Source organism: Malaclemys terrapin, chromosome 8 (assembly GCF_027887155.1).
Source record: "Malaclemys terrapin pileata isolate rMalTer1 chromosome 8, rMalTer1.hap1, whole genome shotgun sequence".
In the NCBI taxonomy this organism is placed as follows: Eukaryota; Metazoa; Chordata; order Testudines; family Emydidae; genus Malaclemys; species Malaclemys terrapin.
In genome coordinates this window covers 86,762,852-86,775,877 of record NC_071512.1, presented here as the reverse complement: position 1 = coordinate 86,775,877, position 13,026 = coordinate 86,762,852, and the positions used below count along the sequence as shown (strand labels likewise).

The 13,026-nt window shown below is 46.3% G+C and overlaps 1 protein-coding gene across 1 annotated transcript in view; it reads left to right on the top strand.

The window, feature by feature from the left end:
• The window catches only part of MSH4 (mutS homolog 4), a 58,494-nt gene extending 46,127 nt beyond the window's left edge, over positions 1-12,367 (top strand). Inside the window, exons 16-19 of the mRNA XM_054037929.1 lie at positions 931-1,059; positions 1,331-1,505; positions 11,300-11,388; positions 12,069-12,367. Of these exons, the coding sequence (XP_053893904.1) occupies positions 931-1,059; positions 1,331-1,505; positions 11,300-11,388; positions 12,069-12,260 (585 nt within the window). The 3' untranslated portion in view covers positions 12,261-12,367. The remainder of the gene's footprint in view (positions 1-930; positions 1,060-1,330; positions 1,506-11,299; positions 11,389-12,068) is intronic.
• The last annotated feature ends 659 nt before the right edge of the window (positions 12,368-13,026 follow it).

Sequence of the window (13,026 nt, the reverse complement as noted above, 5' to 3'; positions counted from 1 at the left end):
TACACAATTCTATTTGTGAGTGCAGAAACAGACTTCAAGCTATGAAACACCTTATCAACTAGTGTCCCAAATAATCATATATCAGTGGTATTTCTTCCATCTACTCTGTGTCACCTGAAGCAATCAATTCGATTGCCAACTTAGATCTGGACATCTAACGTTGCTGTTTTTAAGCCATATGAAAGAAGAAGAGTTTAACTAGACCTCCATATTGCAAACAGGTATTAGTAACTAGGACAACTGGACTTCTCAGGAAGCAGGGCAGAAAAATAATACCAGTAAGTTATTTTTTAAAACTTTTCTAAAATAGGCCTGCTATAAAATAAGGTAGAAAAACCCACAACCATCCTTTTCTCTACCTGTTGTTCCTCTCTATAACGCCCTTCAAACTTTCTATCTTGCCTTCCATCTTCTCTTTTTTCTTCAAGATTTTCAATGTGGGTTATGGACTTTAAGACCTGCTACCCAACCAGCAAGCTGGAGATGAGCAGGAAGTTTTAAGAATTATTCATAATAGCTTTTCTATAAATCATGTCACAGTTTTAAGTCCAATATCTCTGAAACCATTCCAACAGGAGTAGAAATCACTGTTCCATTGGACATTAGTCTTGATGTTTCATTAGGTATTGTACCTTAAATTATTGTTGGGCCATATCTGACTGTTGCTAGTATTCCACCTGAGACCTCATTTTGAGGAAAAATTACATATTTAGAGAGAAAGAGGCAAACAGTTTTGTGGCAGGATGTTTTGTTTGTTTTAAAATCTCAGCTGTTTGGAAGCTGCTCCGAAGTGAAAGCCATGGATCTTCTGAAGGATTCTGTTCTTTACTCACATTACGAGCGGACTTTTTATTGGTTTGTTTGGTTTTTCGGGGTGGGGGGGATTTAAAAATGTACTGCTAGAGATAACAAAGTTTTTTTTTTCCTTAGATAACATATATCATGCAAAATGCTAATGACAAATCACTCATCATAATTGATGAACTTGGCAGAGGTACCAGTACTGAAGAAGGTATTGGCATTTGTTATTCAGTGTGTGAATATCTACTGAGTTTGAAGGTATTTTTTATATTTTTTAATCATTAGTCTCTAAAATTTGTAATTGTTTTCTCACGCAGCCTTAAAATAAAAACATTTTCTCATACTCCAGTCTTCATTTTATGGACAATTCTAATCTAAATAATATGGATACACTTACTGGGATTTATGGATAGAAAAGAGATTGATCAAATATCAAATATATATTTTAAATTTATTTTGCTTAATTATAATGAATTATGAAGGATTACTTAATATGTCATAATATTTCCTTTTCTGTTGTCTAATTTAGGCATTTACTCTATTCGCTACACATTTCCTGGAACTGTGTCACATAGATGCTTTATATCCCAATGTGGAAAACAACCATTTTGAAGTGCAACATGTGAAAAACAGTGCTGGAAATAAGGAAAAAATTACTTATACTTACATACTTTCGAAAGGACACACAGAGGAAAAAAACTATGGTAATGGACTTCAGTGTTGATATTAATAACTTATTAAAAAGTACATAAGATATATTAAACTATTAGGGTCTAACATTCCTACTATCCACTGACAGATCACTCCATATTGTGAATAATTTTTTACATAGTAACTGTTCTTCTTCGAGTGATTGCTCATGTGTATTCCACTATAGGTGTGCGTACTTGCCACGTGCATCGGTACCGGAAGTTTTTCTCTTAGCAGTACCCATAGTGGGGGAGCACCGCCGACATATCGCGCCATAAAGGGGGCTGCATGCTCCCCCCACCCTCAGTTCCTTCTTGCCTCCAGTAAAGGTAGTCAGAACTTGCTCCAGCGCTTCTAGCCTTAGTAGTACTCAGTTCACTGAACTTTTCCTTTTTGAACTTCTCTGCCTGGCTCGGGGCATGCCCCGTGGCCCAGGCTTCAAGTCCTGCGACTCTTGTTGCAATTCTATGCCCAGAAGCGATCCGCATGTTAAGCGTCTTCGCTGTCTGGGCGAGTCTCACGTTACTGAAAGGTGCAAAATCTGCCACTCCTTCAAGCCGCGTACGAAGAAGGAGCGTGAGATCCGACTCCGAGCGCTTTTAATGGAGTCGGCATTGGCCCTGGCACCGACGCGTCGAGCTGGTACTGCGCTGGGCTCTGTATCATCAACACGCGGCAAAGTGCCTCCCGCGTGCCGCTCTGAATCGGCGCCCAGCATCGTGTAATCGGTACGCAGTGAGGCACCGTCGACGTCCCGGCACCGTTCCCCTGCTAAAAAGATGGGGAAATCGCTGAAGCACCGGGAGAAGAGTAAGGGGAAGGCTAGACCCATGTTGGGCAGCCCGCAATCCCCACCGGGACAGAGACCTCCGACTCACACTGAGCGGAGTAGTCCAGTCCCGTCCGTGCGAGCCTCTCCGGAGGTGTGCATGCCCTCGACGCCAGAGGCAGCTCAGGCCGCGCGTGACATCCTCACGCTCCCGGTGCCCGTGGCGCCGCAGCAGTCGGCTCCCCGGTCCCATGGGAAGCCGTCTTTGTCTGCCCATCACCTTTCCATGGAGGACTCGGAAGTCGAGCCGCCTTCCGGGTTGAGGCATCTACCAGACCCTCACAGCGCATGTCGACTCCGCAACCCGACTCTGCCATGAGCGTCTCCCACTCGTCTGGTCCCGACCGTCGTCGTCCCGGTAGAAAGAGGCAACACCAGACCTCTTCGTACAGTGACTCCGACAGGAGCGGGTCGGGGAGCCGTCAGCACCGCCATTCCCGCTCCAAGGCCCGGCACCGCCTTGGAAATCCACGTTGGTCCCAGTTCAGCGCATAACCTTTATAGGTGCGATGTTAGATTCCCGGACGGCCACAGCCTCCCTTCCGCGGGACAGGCACGAGATGCTCGAAGTTCTCATCACCTCGATCACGGCCTCTCCGGTAACTATGGCACGGGTGTGCCTTCAAATCATGGGCCACATGTCAGCATGCACCTACGTGGTGCGACATGCCAGGCTCCGAATGAGACTCCTCCAGCTTTGGCTGGCCTCCCGGTACTCTCAGGCCAGGGAAGGCCTGGGCAAGGTTGTCACGGTACCACCCGCGGTGCTGGCGGACCTTCAACGGTGGACCTTCCCCAGCAACATGCTCCGGGGTATTCCTTTCCGAGAGCCTCCTCCCTCCCTCGATTTGGTGTCCGACGCCTCGGACCTGGGCTGGGGAGACCAGGTGGGGCAGGGGCAGGAGCAGACCCTGCACATAAATGTCAGGGAGCTCAGGTCCGTATGCCTAGCGTGCGTGGCCTTCTGCCAGCACATACACGGGAAGGTGGTAAGAGTCCTCACGGACAACAGAACTGCCATGTATTTTATCAAGAAGCAGGGTGGCACATGCTCCTGGGCACTATGCCAGGAAGCCCAGTTCCTGTGGGAGTTTTGTATAGCCCACAGCATACTCCTGTGGGCCTTCTACCTGCCCAGCAAGAGCAACACCCTCGCAGACCGCCTGAGCAGGGTATTCTCCCAGCAGCATGAATGGTCCCTGCACAGGGAGGTAGCCAAGGGGATCTTCCTACAATGGGGTGCTCCCCAGGTAGACTTGTTCGCCACCGCTCAGAACCGGCAGTGTCCCCGGTTTTGCTCCAGAGCAGGAGTGGGCGATGGAGCAGTATCAGATGCATTCTGCTTCCATGGTCGGGGCCCCTGTTGTACGCCTTCCCTCCCTTTCCCCTAATAGGCAGGGTCCTCCAGAAGGTGAAGTTAGACCAGGTGAGGGTTATCCTCATAGCCCCGGACTGGGCCCGTCAACACTGGTACGGGATCCTACTTCAACTTTCAGTGGCCCCACCCCGCAGGCTCCCGCTCCACCACAATCTCCCCTCTCAAGGCCAGGGTCGCCTCCTCCATCCCAACCTAGCTGCGCTCCACCTGACAGCGTGGCTGCTCCGTGGCTAACCGAGGAGGAACACATGTGCTCTGCAGGAGTGAGATCTGTCCTGCTAGAGAGTAGGAAACCTTCCACGCGTCAGGCCTACCTTGCTAAATGGTGTAGGTTCTCTCTGTGGGCGAGGAATAGAGGTTCCTCTCCCTCTTCCGCCTCTATCCACTTGGTTCTGGATTACCTTCTCTCCCTGCGGACCCAGGGGCTAGCCCCCTCTTCTATCAGGGTGCACCTGGCGGCCATCTCGGCCTTCCACCCTCCAGTGATGGGACAGTCAGTGTTTCTTCCACCACATGACTTCCAGGTTTCTGCGGGGTTTGGATAGGGCGTTCCCTTATGCTAGACCCCCGGCCCCTCCCTGGGATCTGAACCTGGTATTGTCGCGCCTCACAGGGCCTCCCTTTGAGCCTTTAGCCACCTGCTCATGGTCCCACGTCTCCTGGAAGGTGGCGTTCCTGGTGGCCATCACCTCAGCCCGCTGGATCTCCGAGCTTAGGACTTTGACTTCTGAACCGCCGTATACGGTCTTCCATAAGGATAAGCTTCAGCTCCGCCCTCACCCTGCTTTTTTGCCAAAGGTGGTCTCGGCTTTTCACATGGATCAGGATATTTTCCTCCCGATCCTCTGCCCTAAGCCCCATTCCTCCTATGAGGAACGCCGCCTGCACATGTTAGACATGCGCAGAGTGCTGGCCTTTTACCTGGAAAGAACCAGGCCATTTAGGAAGTCCCCCCAGCTTTTCATTGCTTCGGCCAAGCGCATGAGGGGGCAACCGGTGTCCGTCCAGTGGATCTCCCGCTGGATCACCTTGTGCATTCGCACCTGTTATGACCTGGCACCTCCTATTGTGACTCATAGACTCATAGACTCATAGACTTTAAGGTCAGAAGGGACCATTATGATCATCTGGTCTGACCCCCTGCATGCTGCAGGCCATGAAACCGTCCCTACCCCTTCCCTGGACTCTGCTGTTGAAGTCCCCAATCCTGTTTTTAGTGACTTCAATCGGCAGAGACCCTCCTGCTAGAGATCCCTGCCCCATGCTGCGGAGGAAGGCGAAAAACCTCCAGAGGCTCAGCCAATCTGCCCTGGAGGAAAATTCCTTCCCGACCCCAAATGTGGCGATCAGTAAGACCCCGAGCATATAGGCAAGAGTCTCCAGCCCGACCCCGTTAGCCATTATACTATTTACCCACCATTGCTTGGCTTTCCTTGACTACTATGTTTTACCATTAAACCATTCCCTCCATAAACTTATCTAACTTTATCTTAAAACCAGACAGATCCGTCGCCCCCACCGTTTCCCTCGGTAGGCCGTTCCAATATTTCACCCCTCTGACGGTCAGAAACCTTCGTCTAATTTCAAGTCTGAACTTCCCCACGGCCAGTTTGTATCCATTCGTTCTGGTATCCACGTTAGTACTAAGCTGGAATAATTCTTCTCCCTCCCTTGTATTAATCCCTCTAATATATTTAAAGATAGCAATCATATCCCCTCTCAGCCTTCGCTTTGTCAGACTAAACAACCCAAGCTCCTCTAGTCTCCTTTCGTACGACAGCTTTTCCATTCCTCTGATCATCCTAGTGGCCCTTCTCTGCACCCGTTCCAGTTTGAGTTCATCTTTTTTAAACATGGGAGACCAGAACTGCACACAGTACTCCAAATGAGGTCTCACCAGCGCCTTGTACAACGGAAGCAGGACCTCCTTATCCCTACTAGATATACCTCGCCTAATGCATCCCAAGACCGCATTGGCTTTTTTCACCGCCACGTCACATTGTCGACTCATAGTCATCCTGCGGTCTACAAGAACCCCTAGGTCCTTCTCCTCTTCCGTAACTTCTAACCAATGCGTCCCCATCTTGTAACTAAAATTGTTATTAGTCATCCCCAAATGCATCACCTTACACTTTTCACTATCAAATTTCATCTTATTTCTGATACTCCAATTCACAAGCTCATTCAAGTCTCCCTGCAGGATATCCCTGTCCTCCTCCGAATTTACAACGCCTCCCACCTTCGTATCATCCGCAAATTTTATCAGCCCACTCCTGCAATCGGTTCCGAGGTCAGTTATAAATAGATTAAATAAAATGGGTCCCAAAACCGAACCTTGAGGCACTCCACTAGTAACCTCCCTCCAACCTGACAGTTCACCCTTTAATACAACCCGCTGCATTCTCCCCAGTAACCAATTCCTTATCCACTTCTGGATTTTCATATCGATCCCCATGTTTTTCAGTTTAACCAATAATTCCTCATGGGGTACAGTATCAAATGCTTTACTGAAATCCAGGTATATTAGGTCCACCGCATTTCCCTTATCTAATAAATCCGTTACTTTCTCAAAGAAGGAGATCAGATTCGTTTGGCACGATCTGCCCTTCGTAAAACCATGTTGTAATTTATCGCAATTGCCACTACCCTCCAGGTCCTCCACTAGTTTCTCTTTCAGAATTTTCTCTAACACCTTGCACACTACAGATGTTAGACTAACAGGCCTGTAGTTACCCGGATCACTTTTTTTCCCTTTCTTGAAAATAGGAACCACATTAGCTATTCTCCAGTCTAACGGGACCACCCCCGAGTTTACAGATTCATTAAATATTATCGCTAACGGGCCTGCTATTTCCCGCGCCAATTCCTTCAATATTCTCGGATGTAGATCGTCCGGTCCTCCCGATTTAGCCCCATTAAGGCGTTCAAGTTTTGTTTCTACCTCGGATACGGTAATCCCCCATCCCGAGTGCCCCTCTATAGTGGTGCTAGTATCCCTAATACCTTCATTGGCCTCATTAAACACCGATGCAAAATATTCATTAAGATATTGCGCCATGCCTAGATTGTCTTTAATCTCCTCTCCGGCAATAGACTTCAGCGGTCCCACTTCTTCTTTCTTTGCTTTCTTCCTATTTATGTGGCTGTAAAACCTCTTACTATTGCTTTTAATTCCCCTCGCTAGGTCCAACTCTACACGGCCTTTGGCCTTTCTCACTCTATCTCTACATTCTCTGACTTCACTTAGGTACATTTCCTTACTGATCCCTCCCCTCTTCCACTCTTTAAACGCTTTCTGTTTTTTCCTAATCGCCCCTTTGAGTCGGTCGCTCATCCAGCTCGGTCCCAGTCCTCGTCTGCAGCCTTTCTGGCTCATGTCCCCATTCAGGACATCTGTAGGGCTGCTACGTGGTCCTCTGTCCATACTTTTGCATCGCACTATGTGATCGTCTCCCAATCAAGGGATGACGCCGGGTTTGGTAGGGCGGTGCTCCGCCCGAATAACCCTTAAATCTTTACCTTTAAACTCTGACCTGCCTCCATCCGGGTTAGCTTGGAGTCACCTATAGTGGAATACACATGAGCAATCACTGGAAGAAGAAAGGACAGTTACCTGTTCCGTTACTGGCGTTCTTCGAGATGGGTTGCTCAGGTGTATTCCACATCCCACCCTCCTTCCCCACTGTCGGAGTTCTCTGGCAAGAAGGAACTGATGGTGGGGGTAGCACGCAGCCCCCTTTATGGCGCGATATGTCGGTGCCACTTCAGGAGTACCCACTACGGGTACTGCTAAGGGAAAAACTTCGAGCACGCACACCTATAGTGGAATACACCTGAGCAACACATCTCGAAGAACGCCAGTTACAGAACAGGTAACTGTCCTTTACAAGTTCAGCGGTGGCCTAGAAGAACTTCATCATGCCACTGAAGATGCCATTGCTTGGCTAGACGACTATACACATGCTAAATAAATAAACAGTTTAAAATACAGTTCCACTTATTTTTGTATTTTAAATAGTTGTGTAATAAGGTAGTTATTTTGTGTCCACAGTATGAAAAACTTAATTGTCTAATAAAATGATCTTTCTGCTCTCAGACTTCACCTGGCATCTTCAACTGGTTGAGAACACAGTGACCTGTGAACACAGTTTTTAAGGTCAGGCTTGTCAAAGCCCTGACTGGAATGATTTAGTTGGGAATTGGTCCTGCTTTGAGCAGGGGGTTGGACTAGATGACCTCCTGAGGTCCCTTCCAACCCTGATATTCTATGATTCTATGACCTGAGTTGGGTCACGCTGAGCACATAATAGCTGTACTGAGTGCTCTGCATTGATTTCCTGTTTGATTATGGGAGCAATTCAAGGTGCTGTGAGATAAGTCTTGAATGTGCAGGCATCCATTTAAGACTATCTGAGAGCTGCCTCTTTTGTATTTGCTCATATAGGATGATATAAAAAAGTTAACTAAAAGCTGTACCCATTTGGCTCATCCTAAATGAATGAAGTTTTATTAAAAATGACACATTAATGTTCATAGATGTGTGCCTCAGTTTATTTATGCAGAGAGATGCTTTTTATCCTTTGAAATGTCAAAACTGTGTTCTTGGGAAAGTGGGTTAATTTATCCTTTAAATTTAATATAAACTGTAGTGAAGCAGACTGTGTAACAGATTAAAACATTTTATTTATGTCTCATTGTCATCCATTCATTTCTTTATAGACCCATAATCCTTCAGGGAGTGAAAAGAATCCACATAATGTTTCTGAGGGCTGGTCTACACTACCCCTTATGTTGATATAACGTATGTCACTCAGGGATGTAAAAAAGACACCCCCCCTGAGCGATGCAAGTTACACTGACCTAAGTGCTGGTGTGGGCAGCAGTACATCAGTGGGAGATGCTCTCCTGCCAACATAGTTACCACCTCTCAGGTGGAGTAATTATGCTGATGGGAGAGCTCTCTCCTGTCGGCATAGTGTGTCTTCACCAGACACACTACAGTGGAGCAGCTGCATCAATGCAGTTGCGCTGATGTGGTGCTTCTAGTGTAGACTAGGTATAAATGCTAGATTTTGTAGTTGGATCTCTGATTTAGCTGGTTTAATCAATAGGGAGTTGTCTCACAACACACAATTTTTACAAGTCTGAGATAGCTGAAGACTATAAATTATTCGAGTTAAAGTTAGAATTAATTTAATATAAAATGTTCCTTCTATGCCTTTATCAAAATTTCACTGCTAATTTGCCTCACATTGGTAACACAAGGCCAGTTTTGGGGATTTTTTACAAGATGAGTTCTGAAGAATTATACATAGATTTATAGGACTGGAAGAATTCATGTCCCCCGCAGATTTCTTTGCTTCCCCACAGAAAAATGACTTTCTGACAGGGAAGAGCAGTCACATGCCACTCCCTAGCTGTGCAGGTACGTTGTTTCAGGCACCCAGAGCAGCCAGCAGAGAGGTAAATCACCACAGGGCTGGGGACACCCCAGCCAGTGGCTTCTACTCTGAGCCGGATCAGCTGCTAGTCCCGGCTGGGCTGGAAGCAGGAGAGGACGGGACTTCCTCTTCCCCTGCAAGGAGTGGGTGAGGCTGTGTCAGACCCACCCCCAGAAACCTCCCCCAGCTGCAGGAAGCTCAGCATCCTCCCCTGCTTCCTGCCCCCATCGCTCCTCAGCTGTGGTGGGGGGGGAGGGGTCACTGTACGGGGAGCTGCTCGCCCATCCACCTGACCTCCCATACCCAGACACCCCTGCCAAGCCTGACGCTCACCCAGAATCCCCCTGGCCCTTCATATCTGAACCTCATCCCAACCCCTGCATCTGGAGGCCCCCTGCACCCAGAACCCCTGCCTCTGGACCTCCCACTCCTGCACCCAGACTACCCCCACTGAGTTTTCTGCACTCAAACTCCCATCCTCATGAGCCTGAGCCCCCACATCCAGACTCCCATGCCACTGGCCCCCAACTAGCTCCACCCAAACCTCCACCCCACCAAGCCCCACTCCTCCAGAACCCAGACCCCCCTGCTAAGACCCCCACACCCAGACCCCTCCGCTGAGCCCCAACCACTTTCACCTGGAAGCCCATGCAGAGTCCCATTGCCCCTGCACATGGAAGCCCCCAATGAGCCTCTTTGAATCCAGATCCCCTCACACCTAGACCCCCAACTGAGCTGCCTGCACCCAGATTGTCTCACACAGAATCCTCTCACTCCACACCTGGATCCCTCCCCATACTGAGTCCCTCCACACTTGGATCTTGCCTGGTTGAGCCTGCCTGCCCCACACCTGGTGCACCTGGGGCAGAGGGGCAGGGCCCCAGGGTGTTTCTGGGGCAGGCCCAGGCCTTGTGCTGAGTCAGGGTTGGGTGCAGCCTCACCACTGAGTCCCGGGGAGTGGGGAGGCTGCAGGGTGATCTCCCACCTTCGTACAGCCTGTGCGCCCCACTGCCATGCTGTAGCCTCTGCATTTATTTATTGACAAATAAAACTTGCAGAATTTTAAACTGTGCAGAATTTTTAATTGTTTGGTGCAGAATGCCCTCAGGAGTAGTGTTCAGTTGAGGCACCTGGTCTGCCAGCATCACTGGGGGATTTAAGGACTCCTAGGAGCCTTGCTGTTTCCTCTCAGCTTTCAGGGGAGGCAGAAGCAGGCAGCCCAGCTATTGAAAAGAGAAGCTTTTCAGCAGCTGTTGGATTGGGTTAGGCCTCAAGTTCTCCTAGACCAGTTAAGGGATGGAGGAAGAATCAAACATCACAGTCTTGGGAGCAGGACAGGCATCAGTGATACTCTGTCCCTCTTCCCAAAGACAAATGGCTCATCAGGTGAGAGACTGGAACACACAGAGTCTCAACCATTTTCACTGACCCTGGAAACCGGCCACTCAAATTCTGCTCTCCACCTCATTCTCCTCACTGAGTAAGGCTCCTTCTGTCTAGGATTGTCACCTCTGAGGTACAAAAATACAGGACGTCCAAGATGATGTCCTGAGCCCATAAAATGTATGGCTGACAGCGTGATCACCCTTACAGATTTCCTGGACATTATCTCAGGAAAGGACGAACCGGAGAAAATGTAGACAGGTGGCAACCCTACTTTTGTTCCACACCGAGCTCTTCTCTCTTCCCTATTGGATCAGACTTAAGTGAAGGCTGCTAAACCCACTTCCCAACTTTTGTTCTACAATCCTCTTAGTGAGGGATTCTTCTTCCTACTCTGTAGACTTTGCCCCTCTTTCAGTAATGGAAAAAGAGCTGCCTATTCACAGCCCTAGTATTACAGCTAATGCATCTGAGCATGAGCAGTTAGTGACATCAGCAGTTAGCTTGTGTCATAATAGCTATTGTGAATACATAGAATATATATGTTTTAGAGCAGGCATCATCACAGACCCTGAGTAACTTTATTTAATCCCAGCTCTTCATAAGTCATACTGCTAAGAAAATTACTGAGTTCAGATACAGAGGAGAGGAAACTTGTAGGGGAATTAAATAAAAATTCTTTTTGAAAAAATTCATTTTAGAGTGACATTTTGATTTAGGTAAGGATTCATTCTGGCACAGACAGTAAAAGACTACTTCATATTTTTTTATATTTAGGATTAAAAGCTGCAGAAGTTTCTTCTCTACCACCATCAATAATTTTGGATGCAAAGGAGATCACAACTCATATTGCTAGACAAATTTTGGTATGTGGTAGTAATTTGCAGTAGTCAAATTATAATCTTATAAAGCACATACCTTCAATATATTCTCATGTATTGTCTATTGTTTGATAAAAATGTAAGTAGCTCAATGATATATTACAGAGGTACATAAGTATGGCACATAAAAATAAGATCTAATGATATAGGGCAACTGTGTTACTGGTTACTGGGAATTTTTAAAGAAAATCAGTTATGATTTTAATAAATTTGCTAATAAAATTACTGTGAGAAAGGGAGAGGATTTTATTTTATTTTATTTTCAAAAAGCTTCTTTATTTCATGAACTGTTGCGAAAAATAAATAAATCTGTAATTTATTTATATAACCTTTGTAACCTTTCACCAGAATTTTACAGACTAAGAAGCTGTTCGTAGGATAGATTTCAAACGGATTTCTCAGTTCATTCTGGTGTTAGGTCAAGAAACTAAATATTATGTTTTTGGGAACAGTTTTAATGGGTTTTACTGAAGATCACTGTCAAATGACAACAGAGAGCTCTGTCATTACTATTATGAAGTACTAGACAAGGTCCTAGATAGAATCTGCAAATGGTATATCAGCAGACTCAGATATGGGACAGGCAGAAAACAGCCAACATTACTACTTCAATAAATGAATATCTGTGTTCACATTTTAATGTATGTGTTTATTTTTAACAACAGCAAAAGCAAAGAGCCACTCCTGAGACATTAAGACAAAGGGCTGTATACCATCTAGCAACAAGGCTGGTTCAGACTGCAAGGAACTCTCGATTGGATCCAGACAGTTTGCGAATATTCTTGAAAGGCCTGAAAAAAAAGTATGAAGCTGATTGTACTGTGTCTGGACAAGCACAAACTGAAGATGGACAGTAATTTATAGCTTACACTGATGGATTAATTTATTTGGTGAGGGCCAGAATATTTATTTTCTGTATCACTGACATTTATTGTTTTTTATTTTTTAAAATCTTTGATTCTCATCATAAACTATATTCACTACTGAAGCACCACATTCCCTATATGTGGGTATAAATAGTTATTCCTCTGAAGAATTTTTTTGGAGCAAATTTTAAACAGAAGCATTTATTTTGTATAAATAATATAACTGTGAAACAATTTTTTTCCATATGACTCTTGATATGTCAGTGATGGCCAAAAGTCCCTATATGCTTTCTTCTGAAGAGATTGAGGGCAGGGGGCCCCACTCCATTTTGCTAGAGATTGGTGGAGACACTACTCCAACTCTTCTCTAGCAACAGAGGATGGTGAATAGGTTTATTTCAAAATAGAAAATTAACCCTTTTACAGAGTCTTCAGTACATCTCTCCACCTCCTGGAGCTGGATTAAATCCTTCTAAGATGCATGGCCCCAGTATGGAGAGAAGGAATGGATCAAACCAAAGAAAGGGAGTTGTGGTAGGCAGACAACTTATTTGCTCTTCCTGGATATAACTCCTGGGCAAATGAGGAGGTGTTGTTTTGGCCTTCCACCAAATGACACCTGTCTGTGGAATAGGTCAGTCAACAGCAAAGCCAGCATCAAATTTTTACAGAAAATTGCACATACATTGACATGGTTAAGCTTTTAGCATTCCTGATGCCTAAACATTAAAGGAATCTCATTAACATTAAAACTACA